Source organism: Saccopteryx leptura, chromosome 2 (assembly GCF_036850995.1).
Source record: "Saccopteryx leptura isolate mSacLep1 chromosome 2, mSacLep1_pri_phased_curated, whole genome shotgun sequence".
Classification (NCBI taxonomy): Eukaryota; Metazoa; Chordata; class Mammalia; order Chiroptera; family Emballonuridae; genus Saccopteryx; species Saccopteryx leptura.
Window position 1 is genome coordinate 382542181 of NC_089504.1, and position 20451 is coordinate 382562631.

The following is a 20451-nucleotide window of genomic DNA, read 5'->3' on the forward strand; positions in this document are numbered from 1 at the left end:
ATAATCACAGGGTTATACAACCATTACCACCATTCAATTTTATTTTTATTTTTTGACCGAGACAGAGAGTCAGAGAGAGGGACAAATAGAGACAGACAAACAGGAAGTGAGAGGGATGAGAAGCATAAATTCTTTGTTGCGGCACCTTAGTTGCTCATCGATTGCTTTCTCATATGTGCCTTGATGGGGTGGGGGTGGGGCTATAGCAGAATGAGTGACCCCTTGCTTAAGCCAGCGACCTTTGGGCTCAAGCCAGGGACCATGGGGTCATGCCTATGATCCCACTCTCAAGCTGGTGAGCCTGTGCTCAAGCCGGGTGAGCCTGGGCTCAAGCCAGTAACCCCAGGGTTTCGAACTTGGGTCCTCCATGTCCCAGTCCAATGCTCTGTCCACTACACCACACCACTGCCTGGTCAGGCCAATTTTAGAACATTTTTATAACCACAAAAAGAAACCTTGTCCCCATTAGCAGTCTCTTCCCTATCTCAACAGCCCTAGTCAACCACTAACCTTTCTGTCTCTATATATTTGTCTGTTCTAGGCATTTCATATAAATGAAACAATAAAATATGTCGTCTTTTAGGATTGACTTCCTTTACTTACAAAATATAAGAGTCAACCATGTTGTAGTATCAGTACTTCATTCCTTTTTATTCCATTGTATGAATCTTTTACATTTTATTTATCCATCATCATTTGGACATTTGAACTGTTTCTACCTTTAGGCTAATTTGCTACTATGAATATTTGTGAACTTTTTGTGTGGTCATGCTTCATTCCACTTAGGTATACAAATGGGGTGAAATCCTCACCAATACTTATCATCTGACTTTTCAATTATAGCCATCTTAGTTTGTATGAAGTGGTCTCTCAGTGTGGTTTTGATTTGCATTTCCCTATTAATATTGTATTTACTGAACATTTGCATATCTTTTTTAGAGAGATGCCTGTTCAGAGCCTTTGCCCATTTTTAAGTTGAGTTATTTATCTTTTAATTGTTCAGTTGTAAGAGTTTTTCATATAGTCCAGATACGTCTTATCAGATACATCATTTACAAACATTTTCTCTCATTCTATGGGTTCTTTTCACTTTTTAAAAAAATTTTTATGGAGATAGAGTGTCAGAGAAAGGGATAGACAGGGACAGACAGACAGAAACGAAGAGATGAGAAGCATCAATCATTAGTTTTTCGTTGCGCGTTGCAACACCTTAGTTGTTCATTTATTGCTTTCTCATATGTGCCTTGACCGCAGGCCTTCAGCAGACCGAGTAACCCCTTGCTTGAGCCAGCGATCTTGGGTCCAAGCTGGTGAGCTTTTGTTCAAACCAGATGAGCCCGTGCTCAAGGTGGCAACCTCGGGGTCTTGAACCTGGGTTCTTCCGCACCCCAGTCTGACGCTCTATCCACTGCGCCACCACCTGGTCAGACTCTTTTCACTTTTTTGATGATTCCTTTGTAGCACAAGTTCCTAATCTCGATGAAATCCAAATTTTTTTCTTTTGCTATTTATTTGTGCTTTCAGTGTCATGTGTAAGAGGCTCTGCCTAAAGCAAGATTGCAAAGATTTGCACCTATTGACCTGTGATGGCGTAGTGGATAAAGCGTCGACCTGGAACGCTGAGGTTGCCGGTTCGAAACCCTGGGCTTGCCTGGTCAAGGCACATATGGGAGTTGATTCTTCCAGCTCCTCCCCCCTGTCTCTCTCTCCCTCTCTCTCTGTCTCTCTCTCTCCTCTCTAAAATGAAAAAAAAAAAAAGAAAAAAAGAAAAAAGATTTGCACCTATTATTTTCTAAGCATGTTCTAGTTTTTGATCTTAAATTTGGGTCTTTGATCCATTTTAAGTTTTGTACATGATGTGAGCAGGGGCTCAATCTCAGTATCTTGTATATGGCTATCCAGTTACTCCAAGACCATTTGTTGAAAAGACTATTTTTTCCCTAAAATGATCTGGCCATTCTTATTGAAAACCCATTGATCATAAACACACATGGGTTTATTAATTGACAGCCATTCAATTATACTAATCTATATGTCTACTCTATACCAATATCACACTGCTTAAATGACTACAGCCTTAGAGCAGGGGTAGTCAACCTTTTTATACCTACCGCCCACTTTTGTATCTCTGTTAGTAGTAAAATTTTCTAACTGCCCACCGGTTCCACAGTAATGGTGATTTATAAAGTAGGGAAGTAACTTTATAAAATTTATAAAGCAGAGTTACAGCAAGTTAAAGCATATAATAATAATTACTTACCAAGTACTTTATGTCGGATTTTCATTAAGTTTGGCAGAATAAATCGTTATAAAACAACTTATTATAGTTAAATCTATCTTTTTATTTATACTTTGGTTGCTCAGCTACTGCCCACCATGAAAGTTAGAACGCCCACTAGTGGGCGGTAGGAACCAGGTTGACTACCACTGCCTTAGAGTAAATTTTGAAATCAGGAAGTGTCCTCCAATTTTATTCTTCTATAAGATTGTCTTGGTTATTCTGGGTCTCTTGAATTTCCACATGCATTTCAGGAACAGCCTGTCCATTTCTGCAAAAAAGTCACCAGGGGCTTTGATAGGGACTGCATTAAAACTGTAGATCATTTTGGGGAGTACTGCCATGTTAACAATACTAGTTTTCCAATCTATGAACATGGGTTATCTTTCTATTTATCTTCTTTTCATTGCAGGTAAGAAACCCTTTATTATTGGCCTTGACTCATTCATCATGTAGTGTCCAGCATGGGTCACATGTACAGAAGAGCCGTCTGGCATACTCAGCTCTTCCTGGCTACAGCTGCCCTTCCAGTTCAGATGCCAGGCCTCTGTCCACCACACCAGGGAAGCCAAGTCTACCTTCCCAGGAGATCCTGGGGCACTGAAGGCCAAGACTGTCCCAGGATTACAACCTCAGTCTATCCCATCTTGGCCAGGGATCCTGGGGAGGAAAAGGCAGGAGCCTGGACAATCAGTTACTTTTTGGTTTCATGATCATTTAAAAACCAGAAAAGATAAAATTTCAGTTTTAAAAAAATCAGCATTGGAGGAGAGAGTCTGGGAATCCTCCATGAGGACTAAGCAGCTGTGTCCCTTGAGTTTGTTCTACAGACAAGGCCACAATGACCTGGGTTTTCTGGTAGGGCCAGTTGAAGGTACTTCCTTCCCGACAGTACCATGTCTGGGATCAGTGTCTTGACCACGAGGCACATGAAAAACTGAGATATGAGGGAGGTGGGGACAGCAAGCAAAGTGGGAAGCCACAGTAGCAGGTGCCAAAAACCCTGGAGCTGGGCCAGGTAATGGGACCTCATGTACAGTGATGGCCACCTTTGTCTTTGCCTGTAGGTACTCCATATGCACTGGGTCCAAAAGGTCACAGGCATTGGGTGTGAATAGCATGGTGGCTTCAAGGCAGAAGTACTTGACTAAATCGTCCTGCAGGTGGCCCAGCCTGTCTACCCACTCCTGGAAGGTGCACATCTGGTCCACAAAGGCCACAGTAGCCCTGGATGTAGCATGCAAACCAGTGGGAGTCTGCAGTGGCACTGTGTGCAAGGTCAGCACCATCTGCAATGCATTCCCTGCAAAAAGCTCACTTTACCTCAGGTGCAGCAGTGCCACCTGGTGGGCCACCAGCAGGTCGGGGAAGAAGGGTTCCATGGTATTTTCATATATTTCTGAATTCTACTCAATTCTACCCTGCTGAAGAGCAGCTGTGCTGCCAAATGCTAGTCCTGAAACTCCCAGCCAGGCCTTGGCAGGATCAGCTCTGACACTGGCTACCCAGGGAAGAGGTCTCTGCCCACCCCAACGCCACCAGTACAGAGCCTGGGGGCGGGGAGCTGCCCGAAGGTATCTAGGTCTTCTGGAATTCACATGCATTTTTACTAGACTGGATCCACATCCCTTCATCTTATCTAAGAACTGTAGACATCTCTATCTCTAATTATTTACCTCTGCTACCTATTAAAATAGAAATATATGTAGAGATATACTGCCCATTTTCAAGAGAATTCTCAGGACTGTAAAGGATCTTGAGTTTCCCTGTTTACTGGGAATGCCTTATTTGGACATCAAAGTCACTGAAGTTTTCTGAGTCTTTTTATAGAATGTATTAAAGAAAAAAAACCACCAATGAAACAGATATGCTTTAACTTACACAAAAGGCATAAAATCCTATTTTTATATATAAGTATAAAAGTACACATTATGTAACACCTTAGAAAAAACTTTGGAAGAAAATACACCAGTTTGTTATAGTGGTTACCTCTGGAAGGGAAGATGCAATGGGATGGAAAAAAAGAGAATTTTAGCACTCTTTACTTGCATTTTTTCCCATAAAAATATTTTCATATATTTCTGGTATATTTTAAATTTGAGTAACAATATAAATATTCCTTAATAAAAGTTTTTAAAATATTTATCACCCAAAAGTAAAAACCTGCCTGACCTTGAGATCGCAGGTGGTGTTGAGCAGCAGGTTAGAAGGTTTGAGGTCACGGTGCAGTACGTTAGCTGAATGGATATATTTTAACCCTCTGAGGATCTGGTAAAGAAAATAGCAGATATGATCGTTGCTGAGGTGCTGTGTCTTCAAGAGCTTGTAAAGATCTGTTTCCATGAGGTCCTGTACTATATATCTATACGGACAGGTTAAGGTAACACACCAAATAGCTGAACACACTTAGCAAAGCACTGAAAACAATGGACCCCCATTATTACATCATGAGGACCATGAGGAAAATGAAAAACTGATGAAAACTTAGTATTGCTTTATAGAAGGAATCTGAAGTAATCAACTCATTTTTAGGTCCTATGAGACAACAGGCATGATACCCACTTCACAGGACCCATTATTGGCCTAGACCAGTGATTCTCAAACTTTTTGAAGTCAAGGCGCATTTAAAATCCTACAAATAATTGTAGGCACATATATACAAATATATATAATAGAAATATGTTATAATAATTAAGTCAAATATTAAAGAAAAAAATATAAAGTCCAAGCGTGCTTTTTGGTAATTAAATGAAATAAATACGACAAAACTAAATTTATTCTAACATTAAAAAACATTTTTTGAGTTATACTTTTTAGAATTCGTAAAAAAGAGGGGTTAAAAAATTAAAAAACGACAAAAAGTTATCTTTTTATATATATATAGATACATTCTTAGTAAGAGTTAGTAAATCTGGCAGGTCCTGGTTTGAATGTGTTAAGTTTTTTCATTCTTGTGTTCATGAGAAACATGAGCATGATGTGCCCTAGCAATTTCTTCAATATTTGGGCATATATTTGAAAGGCAAACTCTCATTTCCTCGTCAATAAATACATTGAAGAATTCCTCTTTTTTTACTCTTAATTGTGTTGAGTGCAGAAAACCCCCACCATACATATCATCTTAACTTTACACTAAACAAAGGATAGAAAAAACTTGCCTCCAGTCTTTCTGGGCAACATGGGGGGGGGGGGGTAGTGTAAACAATCCAGCACCACAGCTTAACAGCCTTTTGCAACCTAATCAGGCAAGTGAGGTTGCAAAAGGCTGGGCAGACTGTCAGTTTACAGCCAATTCCCCACACCTCTGTCCCTCCAAAATCTAAACTCCAAACACCCTGTTGGTTTTTTGGTCCCCAACAGGTACATATTTCTCTGGAATACCACAAGGCACACCTGAAAAATCTTCTAGGGCGCACAAGTGTGCCCTGGTGTCCACTTGAGAACCACTGACCTAGACAAAGACCTGAAAAAAGCTGTTACAGAAATATCGGCCAATAAGGACATCTTAACTTTCTTGTTCTTTTGAGTTTTCTACCATCTAAGAGCCTCTCCAAAGCTTGTTTGAAATATCTGGGCAAGGGTGGTGACCAGAAAGGATCCTTTCTTTGGCCCAGCAACAACCTGTATGTCATTGTCCTTTTACCTCCTTTCTCATTCCCCTCAAAATTCAACCATAAAACTTTTGGAAATAGAGGCCTAAATTTCCTGCTGTTAAATTCAGTCTATCTGCCTGACTCAATTAATGTTGAGATCCTAATAAGACTATGAGGAAGTTATACCAAGAAGGAGCTTGTGCTAGTTTTGCTTCTATTGCTTTCTTGTCCTGTATCTAAGCATCTAGAATTTTAGCTATGATAAATATCTTCCTTAAAGAAATTAAATTCTAAAAGCCATTAACTTTTTTTTTCTTAATTTTTCCATTGATGGGAGAGAGGGAAGTGAGAGAGCATCAACTCATTCCACTTAGTTGTGCACTCACTGGTTGTTTTTTATTTTATTTAAAAAAAAAAATATATATATATATATATATATATATATATATTTTTTTTTTGTATTTTTCTGAAGCTGGAAACGGGGAGAGACAGTCAGACAGACTCCCGCATGCGCCCGAAAGGGATCCACCCGGCACGCCCACCAGGGGGCGACGCTCTGCCCACCAGGGGGCGATGCTCTGCCCCTCCGGGGCGTTGCTCTGTTGCAACCAGAGCCACTCTAGCGCCTGGGGCAGAGGCCAAGGAGCCATCCCCAGCGCCTGGGCCATCCTTGCTCCAATGGAGCCTCGCTGAGGGAGGAGAAGAGAGAAACAGAGAGGAAGGAGAGGGGGAGGGGTGGAGAAGCAAATGGGCGCTTCTGTGTGCCCTGGCCGGTAATCGAACCCGGGACTTCTGCACACCAGGCTGACGCTCTACCACTGAGTCAACCGGCCAGGGCCAGTATTTTTTATTTTAGTGAGAAGAGGGGAGGCAGAGACAGACTCCCGCATGATCCCTGACTGGGATCCACCAAGCAAGCCCACTGGTGCGCAATGCTCTGCCCATTGGGGGCCCTTGCTCCATTGCAACTGGAGCCATTTTTTAGTGCCTGAGGTGGAGGCCACGGAGTCATCCTCAGCACTCACATCTTCACTCTAATTGAGCCTTGGCTGCAGGAGGGGAGGTGGGGAGGAAGGGGGAGAGAGAGAGAGAGAGAGAGAGAGAGAGAAGGAGAGAGGGAGGGAAGTGAGAGGGGGAGGGGTGGAGAAACAAATGGGCGCTTCTCCTGTGTGCCCTGACAAGGAATAGAACCTGAGATAGCCACACGCCGGGCCGACACTCTACCACTAAGCCACTGGCCAGGGCTATCATTGGCTATTTCTTGTATGTGCCTGGGATCGAACTCACAGTGTGTGGGGATGACATTCCAGCCATTGAGCAACCTGGCCAGTGACAAAGCCTTTAGCTTTTTTTTTTTTTTTTTTTTTTTTTTGTATTTTTCTTAAGCTGGAAACAGGGAGAGACAGTCAGATAGACTCCCGCATACGCCCGACCAGGATCCACCCGGCACGCCCACCAGGGGCAACGTTCTGCCCACCAGGAGGCGATGCTCTGCCCCTCCGGGGCATCGCTCTGCCGCGACCAGAGCCACTCTAGCGCCTGGGGCAGAGGCCAAGGAGCCATCCCCAGTGCCCGGGCCATCTTTGCTCCAATGGAGCCTTGGCTGCGGGAGGGGAAGAGAGAGACAGAGAGGAAGGGGGGGTGGAGAAGCAAATGGGCGCTTCTCCTATGTGCCCTGACCGGGAATCGAACCCGGGTCCCCCGCACGCCAGGCCGACGCTCTACCGCTGAACCAACCGGCCAGGAAAGCCTTTAGCTTTTAACTTTACCATATTATTATTTCATCAGCAATGTTTTTGCATTTCTTTTATTCATTTCTGTATTAATGTTATTTTATGTCTCCTATAGATTAATGCCAGATGAGATACAGGATGGGATTAAAATGCAACTTACTTAAAAATCTGTCATCTGAAAGAGATTTGATTTTTATGGTGAAAGGTAAAGCAGGACAACAGATGGTAGGGAAAGAAGGCATTTCACTTAAAATATCACTATAAGCTAGTAAAAGAGCTATTTAAAAGTGGAAAGGGGCCCTGGCTGGTTAGCTCAGTGGTAGAGCATCAGCCCAGTGTGTGGAAGTCCCAGGTTCGATTCCCTGTCAGGGAACACAGGAGAGGCCTTCTCCACCCTACCCCCTCCCCCTCTCGCTTCTCTCTTTCTCTATCTCTTTTCCTCTCCTCCTGCAGTAATGGCTTGATTATAGAGTGAGTTGGCCCGGGCACTGAGGATGGCTCTCTCTCTCGAAATAAATAACTAAAATAAAATAGAAAAAAAAAAAGAAACTTTCTTTTGGCAGATCCTCTTCAATATTTTTTTAAATTTTTATTCATTTTAGAGAGAGAAGAGAAAGAGACAGAGAGAAAGAGAGAGAGAGAAGGGGGAGGAACAGGAAGCATCAGCACCCATTGTGCCTTGACCAGGGAATTCCAGGGTTTTGAACTGGTGATCTCAGTGTTCCAGGTCAATGCTTTATCCACTGTACCACCAAAGGTCAGGCTCTTTTTTTTTTTTTTTTTTAATTTTTAAATATTTATTTTAGAGAGGGGAGATAAAGAAGGAAAAAGAGAGAGAGAGTTAGTATATTTAAAGTCTTTATCTTTCAAATGCAGTCTTTACCCAGGCAGTCTCCTCTGGACCTACACAGTCCAAATTTTTAAACATTGGTCATAGTTAATAGTGTACTTTAGAGGTGTGTCACCTTAAAGATCATGAGGGCTACTTCCTTAATTTTCAAGATGAGAAAACTGATACCTAGACGTAAAACGACTTTGTCTAAGATTAGGACAGTCTGGATTTGACCATGTGATATCCAAGGTACCCTCTCTTTCTTAGTCTAAGCTCTTTCGCTTCTTTTTCACCATCATAACAAACCATACCTTGAATGAAGAAAGAATGACTAGAAATGGTATTAACCAAAATTTTCTAAAATTATACTTTAAAAAAACTACTGAAATTGATGAGAATACAATAGGGTTGTCCATTAAGACACTAAAAGTAGTTAGGACTGATAAAATGAATTAGAGAAGTATTTTACATAAGTATTACAGTAAATGGCAAGCATATCACAATTTCCTCTTAAATTTGCTTTTATACACTTTTCTTTTAATCTGGTAAGTCCAGGACATTTCAAATTGCATTTCCTCAACAAGGTGACCAAGCAGTGGAGTTACGTTGTCTGCAAAGGATACACATCTTTCATTTGCTCGATGGTTGGTGCTCGAATAATATCATTGATTCCAATGATGTTCTCATGTCTGAAGCGCAGTAAGATTTTTATCTCCCTCAGGGTCCTCTGGCAGTAGGTCTGGTGCTCAAAAGGACTGATTTTCTTGATAGCTACTCGAACTTTGTTGACATTATCATAAGCAGAGCTATAAAAGAAAAGGGGCAGGAGAGAGATAGCCATTAAAAACAGTTCTCAGCGTATCTTGGTAGAAAGAATGCAAACTGATAAAGTATTAAGTGTTTAGCACTTTGATTAAATACTTGTTTAATATACATGTGAAGGTACCATGTATATTATACACAAAAAGCCTCAAGCTAGGGAAGATGCTGCTGGAACAAGGTAGCAGAGGGCCTGGACCTGGTAACTGTGGATGCCAACCAATGAATGCATAAATAAGTGGAACAACAAATGAATGTTTCATTTTTTTCTTTTCTTTTCTTTTCTTGCTCTCTCCCCTTCCCTTCCCTTCCCTTCCCTTCCCTTTCTCTCTCTCTCTCTCTCTCTCTCTCTCTCTCCTCCCCTTTCCCCCTCTCCTTTCCTTCTTTCTTCTCTCTCTCAAATCAATTTTTAAAAAAGAGACACCAAATAATTCATGGTAAAAGATGTGCCATGGCCCTGGCCAGTTGGCTCAGTGGTAGAGCGTCGGCCTGGCGTGCAGAAGTCCCGGGTTCGATTCCCAGCCAGGGCACACAGGAGAAGCGCCCATCTGCTTCTCCACCCCTCCCCTCTCCTTCCTCTCTGTCTCTCTCTCTTCCCCTCCCGCAGTGAGGCTCCATTGGAGCAAAGATGGCCCGGGCGCTGGGGATGGCTCCTTGGCCTCTGCCCCAGGCGCTAGAGTGGCTCTGGTCGCAGCAGAGCGACGCCCTGGAGAGGCAAAGCGTCGCCTCCTGGTGGGCGTGCCGAGCGGATCCCGGTCGGGCGCATGTGGGAGTCTGTATGACTGTCTCTCCCTGTTTCCAGCTTCAGAAAAATACAAAAATAAGAAAGGTGTGCCAAATAAAATATATTTGCCAAGTATCAGAACAAATAACAAAACTGAGAAGTCCAAGGAGAAATGAGCAAATATAGACTTACTGTGGAAGAGTATAAACTCTTTCTGATCAGTTCTGTAGCACAGGGGTCCCCAAACTTTTTACACAAGGGGCCAGTTCACTGTCCCTCAGACCATTGGAGGGCCAGACTATAAAAAAAACTATGAACAAATCCCTATACACACTGCACATATCTTATTTTAAAGTAAAAAAACAAAATGGGAACAAATACCATATTTAAAATAAAGAACAAGTAAATTTAAATCAACAAACTGACCAATATTTCAATGGGAACTGTGGGCCTGCTTCTGGCTAATGAGATGGTCAATGTGCTCCTCTCACTGACCACCAATGAAAGAGGTGCCCCTTCTGGAAGTGCGGCGGGGGGCCCGATAAATGGCCTCAGGGGGCTGCCTGTGGGCTATAGTTTGGGGACCCCTGCTGTAGCAGATAGTGTAAACCAAAAAGGAAGCAGAATGGAGTAGCAGGACAGACAGGAACAGACCTAATTCCATAGACAGGTCATACCACCTTTATAGTTGAGAACCAATAAGAATGATCTCATGCCTTCTCACTTAAAACAGGTCAGTTGGTTTTTTATTTTATTACTGAGTACTGATACAATTGGGGCTTACTAATCCTCACCCCAACAGTCTTCTTGAAAGCAAACTTACGGCCATGGGCATGTCTGACTACCATGTTTCAGTAAAACTAGAATTTTATCGTGTTGAGTTTAAACTAATATTTTACAACTATTTTAACCTATGTTCCCTTTTGTTGAACTCATGTTCTCTCTCTGATTTGAATTATCCACAGAGAGTTTACATATTTTTTTGCATTGATTTTAAAAGAGAGAGAGAGAAGCATCAAATCATTGTTCCACTTAGTAGTTGCTCCATCTATTTGGGCACTCATTGATTGCTTCTTGTACATGCCCTAACTGGGGACTGAACCCGTGACCTCAGTGTGCCAAAACTACTCTTTTATTCACTAAGCTACCTGGCCAAGGCGGGGTCTAGTGTCTCTTAACAGTGTTTGATTTAAAATCAGTTTGGTAACTCCTGACCAGCAGTGGCACAGTGGATAGAGCATCAACTTGTTAATGTTGAAGTTGCCAGTTAGAAACCCTGGGCTTGCCTGATCAGGTGGTGGCGAAGTGGATAGAGCATCAGACTGAGATGCGGAGGACCCAGGTTCGAGACCCTGAGGTCACCAGCTTGAGTGCGGGCTCATCTGGTTTGAGCAAAGCTCATCAGCTTGGACTCAAGGTCGCTGGCTTGAGCAAGGGGTTACTCAGCCTGCTAAATCAAGAGGCACATATGAGAAATGAATCAATGAACAACTAAGGCGTCACAAAGAAAAACTGATGATTGATGCTTCTCGGTCTCTCTCTGTTCCTGTCTGTCTGTCCCTATCTATCCCTTTCTCTGACTCTCGCTGTCTCTGTTAAAAAAAAAAAAAGAAACCCTGGGCTTGCCTAGTCAAGGCACATATGAGAAGCAACTAAGAGTTGGTATTTCCCATTCCCCCTCCCTCTAAAGATCAATAAATAAAAATAATTTTTTTAAAAAACCATTAAAAATAACATGTTGGCCCTGGCCGGTGGCTCAGTTAATAGAGCGTCAGCCCAGCATATGGATGTCCCAGGTTTGATTCCCAGTCAGGGCACATGGGAGAAGTGACCATCTGCTCCCCTTCCTCTCCTCTTCCTTTCAAGTAGCCAGTGGCTCAAATGGTTCAAGTGTGGCCCTGGGTGCTTAGAATAGCTTGGTTGGTCCTAGTGCGTCAGCCTCAGATGCTAAAAATAGCTCAGTACTTGAGCATCAGCCCCAATGGGGTTGCCAGGTGAATCCCAGTTGGGGCACATGTGGAAGCCTGCTTCACTATCACTCCTCCTCTCGCATAAACAAACAAATAAATAAGACATGTCAAATAGACATTTCTCCAAAGATATACAAATGGCCAGCAAGCATATAAAAGTTGCTCAACATCACTAATTATTAGAGAAATGCAAATGAGAACCACAGTAAATCATCTCATACCCATAACGATTGCCACTATCAAAAAAAACAAAAAAGTGTTAGGATGCTGTGAAAACTGGAACCCTTATGCAATGTTGGGAATTTAAATGGTCTACCACTATGAAAAACAATATGAAAGTTTCTCAAAAAATTACACCCAAAATTGTCATATGATAGAACAATCCCACTTCTGGATATATATCCAAAAGAATTCAAAACAGGATCTCAAAAAGATATTGGCGCCCTGGCCGGTTGGCTCAGCGGTAGAGCGTCGGCCTAGCGTGTGGAGGACCTGGGTTCGATTCCCGGCCAGGGCACACAGGAGAAGTGCCCATTTGCTTCTCCACCCCTCCGCCGCGCTTTCCTCTCTGTCTCTCTCTTCCCCTCCCGCAGCCAAGGCTCCATTGGAGCAAAGATGGCCCGGGCGCTGGGGATGGCTCTGTGGCCTCTGCCTCAGGCGCTAGAGTGGCTCTGGTTGCAACATGGCGACGCCCAGGATGGGCAGAGCATCGCCCCCTGGTGGGCAGAGCGTTGCCCCATGGTGGGTGTGCCGGGTGGATCCCGGTCGGGCGCATGCGGGAGTCTGTCTGACTGTCTCTCCCTGTTTCCAGTTTCAGAAAAATGAAAAAAAAAAAAAAAAAAAAAAAAGATATTGGCAACTCATGTTTACTACAGCATTATTTACAACATCCAAGTGGAAGCAATTCAAATATCCATTATGGACAAATGTATAATGAAAATGTGATATATATTATACATACACAAGAATATTATTCAGCCGTAAAAAAAGGAGGAAATTCTATCACATTACATCATGGATGAATCTTGAGGACATCCTAAGTGAAGTCAATCAGTCACAAAAAGAAAGTACTGTATAATTCCACTCATAAGTGGCATCTAAAGTTGTCAAACTCACAGAATCAGAAAGTAGAATGGTGTTTATCAAGGCCTGAGGGGAGGAAGAAATGAGGCGATGTTCAAGGGTACAGTTTTAGTCTTGCAAGATTAAAAAGTTCTACAGACTTGTTGCACAATAACATGTATATACTGGTACATAAAACTATTCAACTGTATATTTTTAAATGGTTAATATGGTAAATTTTACATTTTTTTTTTACTAGAAAATTTACACTTTTTTTTTTTTTTTTTTTTTTTTTTTTTTACAGAGACAGAGTCAGAGAGAGGGACAGACAGGGACAGAGAGATAAGAAGCATCAATCATTAGTTTTTCGTTGCACATTGCGACACCTTAGTTGTTCATTGATTGCTTTCTCATATGTGGCTTGACCATGGGCCTTCAGCAGACCAAGTAACCCCTTGCTCGAGCCAGCGACCTTGGGTCCAAGCTGGTGAGCTTTTGCTCAAACCAGATGAGCCCTCACTCAAGCTGGCAACCTCGGGGTCTCGAACCTGGGTCCTCCGCATCCCAATCCGACGCTCTATCCACTGCGTCACCGCCTGGTCAGGCTTAAACTTCTTAAAAGGGGAAGAAATTAAACATTCCAATAAAAAGAATGGTAGTGGTTTCAATGAACTTACATATGTGATAAAACTGCACAAAACTAAATACACAAAAATGAATGCATAAAAATTACTGACATGAATAAGCTTTGTATAAAATTTATCAATGTCAATCTCCTAGCTATGCTATTATACTATAATTATGCAAGATGTTACCACTGGGGAAACACCTCACTATTTCTTACAACTGCACGTGACTACAATCATCTAAAAAAATTAACTTTAAAAACGAGGTTCATCAATAGGGAAGTAGGTATTCATGAATTAGAAAACTATGCTGCTGAAAAAAAGGAATGACAATGAAAGATCTTCAAGATCTTTTAAGTGTAAAAGAAGGCAAGATTTAGCAGTAGATAATATACTATCTTTTTTCTAACAAAGAATGAAAAGATATATATTAACATTTGTTTGTGTTTGTATAAAGAAAGTCTGAAAGAGTACAAAAGGAAGTGATATATGTGGTGATGGAGGGAGGGACAGAATACCACACTGGAGTGGGACAGATAGGGAAGGAAAGCCTTTCATTGTATTACTCTTTATGCTGGGGTTCTTTTTTTAATTTGACTTTTAGAAAAAAACCCATCAATATGTTATTCCACTTATTCATTTCATGCCATTTTTGGTAGATTCTATTTCTTTTTTTCTTTTCTTTTTTACTGAAAGAGACAGACAGGGAGAGAGATGAGAAGTATCAACTCATAGTTGCGACACTTTAGTTGTTCACTGATTACTTCTCATACATGCCTTGACCAGGGGGCTCAAGCTGAGTCAGTGACCCCACGCTCAAGCCAGCAATCTTTGGGCTCAAGCCAGAAGGCTCAGGGTTTCAAACCTGGAACCTCAGTGTCCCAGAATGACGCTCTATCCACTGTGCCCCCATCTCTCATGCTATTGGTTGATTTTTGTATGTGCCCTGACTAGGGATCAAACCTCGACCTTGACATGTCGAGATAATACTCTAACCAACTGAGCTATCCAGCCAGGGCTTCCTATTTAGATTGTTTTGATCGAAAAGCCATGTGAACCTCTTTAAAAAATATTTTTAAAAATTTAAATTAGGCCTGCCTGACCAGGCGGGGGCGCAGTGCATAGAAAGTTGAACTGGGACCCAGAAGACCCAGGCTTGAAACCCCAAGGTCGCAGGCTTGAGCGTGGGCTCATCCGGCTTGAGCACGGGCTCAGCAGCTTGAGTGCGGGGTCGCTGGCTTGAGTGTGGGATCATAGATATGCCCCCATGGTCACTGGCTTGAGCCCAAAGGTCACTTGGCTTGAAGCCCAAGGTCGCTGACTTGAGCAAGAGGTCACTTACTCTGCTGTACCCCCCCCCCCCCCCGTCAAGACACACAAGAGAAAACAATCAATGAACAACTACGGTGCCACAATGAAAAACTGATGCTTCTCATCTCTCTCCCTTCCTGTCTGTCTGTCTGTCTCTCTCTCGGTCTCCCTCTGTTTCTGTCACAAAAATGTAAATAAAATTTATATTTAAATTAGGCCCTGGCTGGGTAGCATAGTTGGTTAGAGTGTAGTGCTAATATGCCAAGATTGTGGGTTGGATTTCCATGAATGCATAAATAAGTGGAACAACAAATTTATCTTTCTCTCTCAAAACCAAATATTTTTAAATTTTTTATTTATTTATTTTAGAGAGGAGAGAGAGAGAGAAGGGGAGAGGAGCAGGAAGCATCAATTGTGCCTTCATCAGGGAAGCCCAAGGCTTTAAACTGGCAACCTCACTGTTCCAGGTCAATGCTTTATCCACCTGTGGTCAGGCCAAATCAATAAATTAAAATGTAATTTTTAATTAGAAAAAAAAACAATACTAACAGAATACTGGAATATCCTTTACAGGAGAAACTACAATTATTTTACAGTTCCTGACCAATACAAAATAATCTTCCTAAGTGGAATTTGGTATATTGTTTAAAACAAACACATACACACACTTGAATAAAGGGGGAAACTTTTACCCAGCATTGGGTTAGCATCTTCTATGTATTGAGGACTATTCTAAGCCTATTGAAGAGCTCAAGTTATTGAGATCACCCAGTCACCTTATACAAATGTAGCTTCAAGTCCCCGACAAATTCTATATTGAGATGCATAAATTGTGGGGAATGGGAAGGATTCAAGGTGAGTATACTCAATTTTCAAAACAGATTTCTACTATATGGCAACAAAAAGGAATGAACTGTTAATATAAACAACACAGATGAATCTTAAAAATAATTATACTGAGTGAAGCCAGACCAAAAAAATTACTTTCAGTCATATCATATGCAAATTAATATACGGAGAATGAAAGCAGGTCAGTAGCAATGCCTGGGGCTGGTGGGAGGAAGGGACTACATAAATGGAAACTAGATAACTTCTGGAGGTGATGAGTATGTTTATTATCTTGTTGATAGTTTCATGAGAATGCATGTCAAATTTATCAAACTGTATACTTTAAAAATGTGCTGTATAGTCTATATTAATTAATTCTTCAGGGAGCAGTTAAAAAAAGGTACCAGGGTTTCTTGGGTGCATGGTTTAATCCCAGGCCTGGGTGGACAGAAACAGTCTAGAAATGTATTTGGTCAGTAAATGTGAAGTAGAAGCCCACAAAATTATAGAGTAGATTATTTAACAGATGTTTTGTGATTACTTAGGGAAGAAAGGGGAAACAGAATAACTCAATTATGAACAAGTCATGCTAAACTAACTTCATTTCCTGTTTTGATAGGGTTACCACACAACATGAGAGTGATTCCAGAGTTGTGGTGGATTCAACTCTACTTGTCAAGCACTTCCCATTTGTGAGACTTTTCATGTAGGACTGGTGGCAAAGACAGAGAACGATGATGCTCTGAAGAAGCTTGCAATTTAATGAGGGAAAGAGACAGGAAGCGACAACACACACTGCCTTTATCATAGTAAAGTACATCTGAAACACAAGAAGAAATTGGGTAGATTAAGTCCAAATAAGGGTTTTAAGGAGAGGATTAAAAGGGCCTACAGTAACCACATCCTGAAGGATAACAGATTTTCAATAGGAACAATGCTACAGAGAAAGATAAGAGCCAACACATGGAGAGGAAAATGAGCAGAACAAATCCAGCCATGCCCTTCCTCATAAGGAGGTTTATGGGGTCCAGGGAACAGGCCCATCAGGAGTTCCAGAATCACCCTGTCTCCTATGTCTGTGTGGGCATCCTGCAGTCGCTCTGTTTGAAGTAGAATGTTCTTCCAATGTGTGCATAAGTTGTGACTAAGGGGCAGTGTCTATAGGGTGTGTACTGCCCCCAGAATATCCAGGCCTATTAAATATTTTCTCATTGTGCACTGATGTAAAACATATAAATATTCACACTGAGATCAAAACAATTCTAAACATTAGTCATTTATGTGTTCGCTGTATATTATGTTTGCTTAAACTTATTGATATGTTGCTTTGCCTTATTTCTTATATGTCTGTCACTCAAAATGTTTATAGTTTACTACTGGGAACTAAGTGGTAGTAAAAAATGAAAAGAAATTTTACAAATAACACTTATTTAATAATCGCTGCAATTTACTGAGTATATAAGGCACTGCTATATATAAATATCTGTGGAACTCTTTCAGAAGGTATTTTAAAGGTGGCTTCAAAAGCAGGTAGGATTTAAAAAATAGGCAGTCAATGAGAAAGATCTGTTGAAAGAAGAGTTGCAGGAATTAAAGCATGGAAGACTGAGTACAAGTGCTGGGTCATTCTATAAGGCTAGTGTTTAAAATATGCCCAGGGGAAAAGCAAATATGGTGACACCAGACAGAGAAAGCTGGGAAATCTATACAGTACTTCATTCTGATAACAGAAGGACTTCTTGGACTATGAGAGTGACACTATCAAAATACAGGTATTTCTGTGGACTGAAGGATGCTAAGGCTAGAATTAAGACCATTGAGAATAGTTGTAATTCTCAAAATAATTATACTACTTTGAAATTACAATAGTTGTTACAACTGCTGCTTGATCTTGCTACTTAAAGCATTAATGAAGAAGTATATACAGGGCCTGGGCAGGTTGACTCAGTGGTAGAGCATCAGCCTGGGTGTGGAAGTATAGGGTTCGAGTCCTGGTCAGGGCAACAGGAGAAGCACCATCTGCTTCTCCACCCCTCACCCTCTTGCTTCTCTCTCTCTTCTCCTCCAGAGATGGCTCAATTACAGCGGGTTGGCCCCAGGCACTGAGACGGCTCCCTGGCCTCCACCTCTCAGGCACTAAAAAATCACTCCGGTTGCAGAGGACCAAAGGCCCCAGATTGACAGAGCATTGCCCCCTTGTGGGCTTGCCAGGTGGATTCTGGTTGGGGCACTTGTGGGAGTCTGTCTCTGCCTCCACTCCTATCACTAAAAGAAAAAAAAAGGCAGCACATACATTAAGATACATTTTCTCATTATTTAAAATGCCGTCTTTCAATATAATTGATTTCCTTGGTAATCATATATAATTTATTTTATTCATCTTTATTATATGTGGCTTAAGTGTCTGTTTGTCGCCAATAGCTTATTGGTTGCTTGCGTAACTGTACTAGCCAATGGGGTGAAGTTGCCACAGCATTCAAATAGTCCCGCCTTCTGGCATGCCACCTCACAAATTGAGGTTAAAGATTGGAGCAATTATTATGCTGTTAAGAAATCTTAACACCAGAAGGGGTCTTTGCAATGGTACAAGACTAGAGGTTCTCCAATTGAAAAATAATGTCATAATAGCTAAGTCTTTGACTGGCTCCTCTAAAGGTGAAATACATGTCATTCCAAGAATTGATTTGGCTCCATCTCAAACAGGGTTGCCGTTTCAATTGAGACATAGACAATTTCCAGTAAAACTTGCCTTTGCTATGACCATCAATAAGTCTCAGGGCCAAACGCTTAAGCGTGTTGGCATTTTTTTTACCTGAGCCTGCATTTGGACACGGTCAACTTTATGTTGCCTGTTCAAGAGTTCGTGAAAGAACGGACGTAAAATTAAAAATAATTGATGGTCCTCTGCAAGGCGAGCTTAAAAATGATGGAAAGATCTACACAAGAAATGTGTACAAAGAGATCTTTGACATGTGAATTAACATTTTTATTATTTAAATCACCTTTATTTATTGAGCTAGCGGTGGCTCTTAAGAAATGTACCGCCAGTGGTTTCCTTCATTGCACTCTACTTTAAGCAATTAAGCAAGTAGAAGGGGGAAACCCCGTGGAGCAGTAAGCAAAGGGGCGTCCTCGCCGCCTGCCCTGGGTAATTCAGTTTCAATTAGCAGACACCTTTGCACAAATCATTTTAATTACAATTTATAATATCTAGAACTCATTTCGTATGACTGCCGGGCTTTCTAGTTTAACATTAACCTAAGAAGGAGCCATAGGTTTCACTGACTACCTACCGTATTTCCCCATGTATAAGACGCTCCCATGTATTAGCGCACCTTAATTTTGGGGCCCAAAATTTGGGGGGGGAGTATTACATAAAGTTATTGAACTCAAGTTTTATTTATCATCAAATTCATACAACTCCTCATCACTGTCAAAACTCCCATGCATTAGCTCAGGCATGGCCAACATACGGCCTGCACCCCTGTGATGAGTTTATGCGGCCCACAATTAAATTTTTAATATTCTCTGCTACTTTAAAATCTCAGCTACTCAGAAGCGGAAGCGTCTTTGATTATTGGAAATTGAGATATTTAAGAAGATAGTGATATGCGGAAAAGAATTCTGTGTGTGACTAACCTAGGGTTAACTTCCAATAATTGGTCGAATGGATTCGCGATACTTATTTTTTTTTTAAAAATCCCATTATAGGCCCTGGCCGGTTGGCTCAGTGGTAGAGCGTTGGCCTGGCGTGCAGAAGTCCCGGGTTTGATTCCCGGCCAGGGCACACAGGAGAAGCGCCCATCTGCTTCTCCACCCCTCCCCCTCTCCTTCCTCTCTGTCTCTCTCTTCCCCTCCCGCAGCCGAGGCTCCATTGGAGCAAAGATGGCCCGGGCGCTGGGGATGGCTCCTCGGCCTCTGCCCTCAGCAGAGCGACGCCCCGGAGGGGCAGAGCATCGCCCCCTGGTGGGCGTGCCGGGTGGATCCCGGTCGGGTGCATGCGGGAGTCTGTCTGTCTCTCCCCGTTTCCAGCTTCAGAAAAATACAGGAAAAAAAATCCCATTATAAAGATTTAAAACTTTTGTACTCGTCTGCACTCGATATGAACTGTTTGACGTTTAGCGGCAATGTGAAACCCACATTCTTTTAGACGGAGTTTGCCAGTGCGTACCCAAGGTTAAACAATTCGTTATTTTTGTGGTCAAGTGTGCTGAATCAAGTGGCATTGCAGCATAAACAATAGCTGCAGTTGATAACTGAAAATGTGTCCAGGCTGTTTGTAAAACGAAATAATTGTTTTATTTGCGATATAACCCCTTCAAGCTCATTCTATTAATTAAATAGTTTCAACTGATTGCGATACAGTTTGGATATTTATACGGTTTGTAATTATATTTTTATTAAAATAATATTGTATATTAAAATTTTTTTCACTCACATTTATTTATAAACAAATTACATAAAATTTTGTTTACTTAAACAAATCATTTTTGTATTTAAATTTTTTTAATTTTAGTATTTCAGCCGGTGAAAAAAGTTTTCTTTCTAATCTGGCCCGTGGGCAAAAACTGTTGGCCAGCCTGCATTAGCTTTTCCTTATTTGCATCTGATGACGTATCACTGTCTTCAACAATGAGTGCAAAAACAAGCCTGAAAAAGCAGAAAATGTAAGTAA

General features: G+C 41.6%; 1 protein-coding gene across 1 annotated transcript in view; it reads right to left on the minus strand.

Moving 5' to 3' along the window:
* MAPK1 (mitogen-activated protein kinase 1) overlaps nt 1-20451 on the minus strand; it is a 100930-nt gene that overhangs the window by 37827 nt on the left and 42652 nt on the right. Inside the window, exons 2-3 of the mRNA XM_066365456.1 lie at nt 9060-9242; nt 4451-4640 (exon numbers count right to left, since the gene is read on the minus strand). Coding sequence (XP_066221553.1) covers nt 4451-4640; nt 9060-9242 — 373 coding nt within the window. The remainder of the gene's footprint in view (nt 1-4450; nt 4641-9059; nt 9243-20451) is intronic.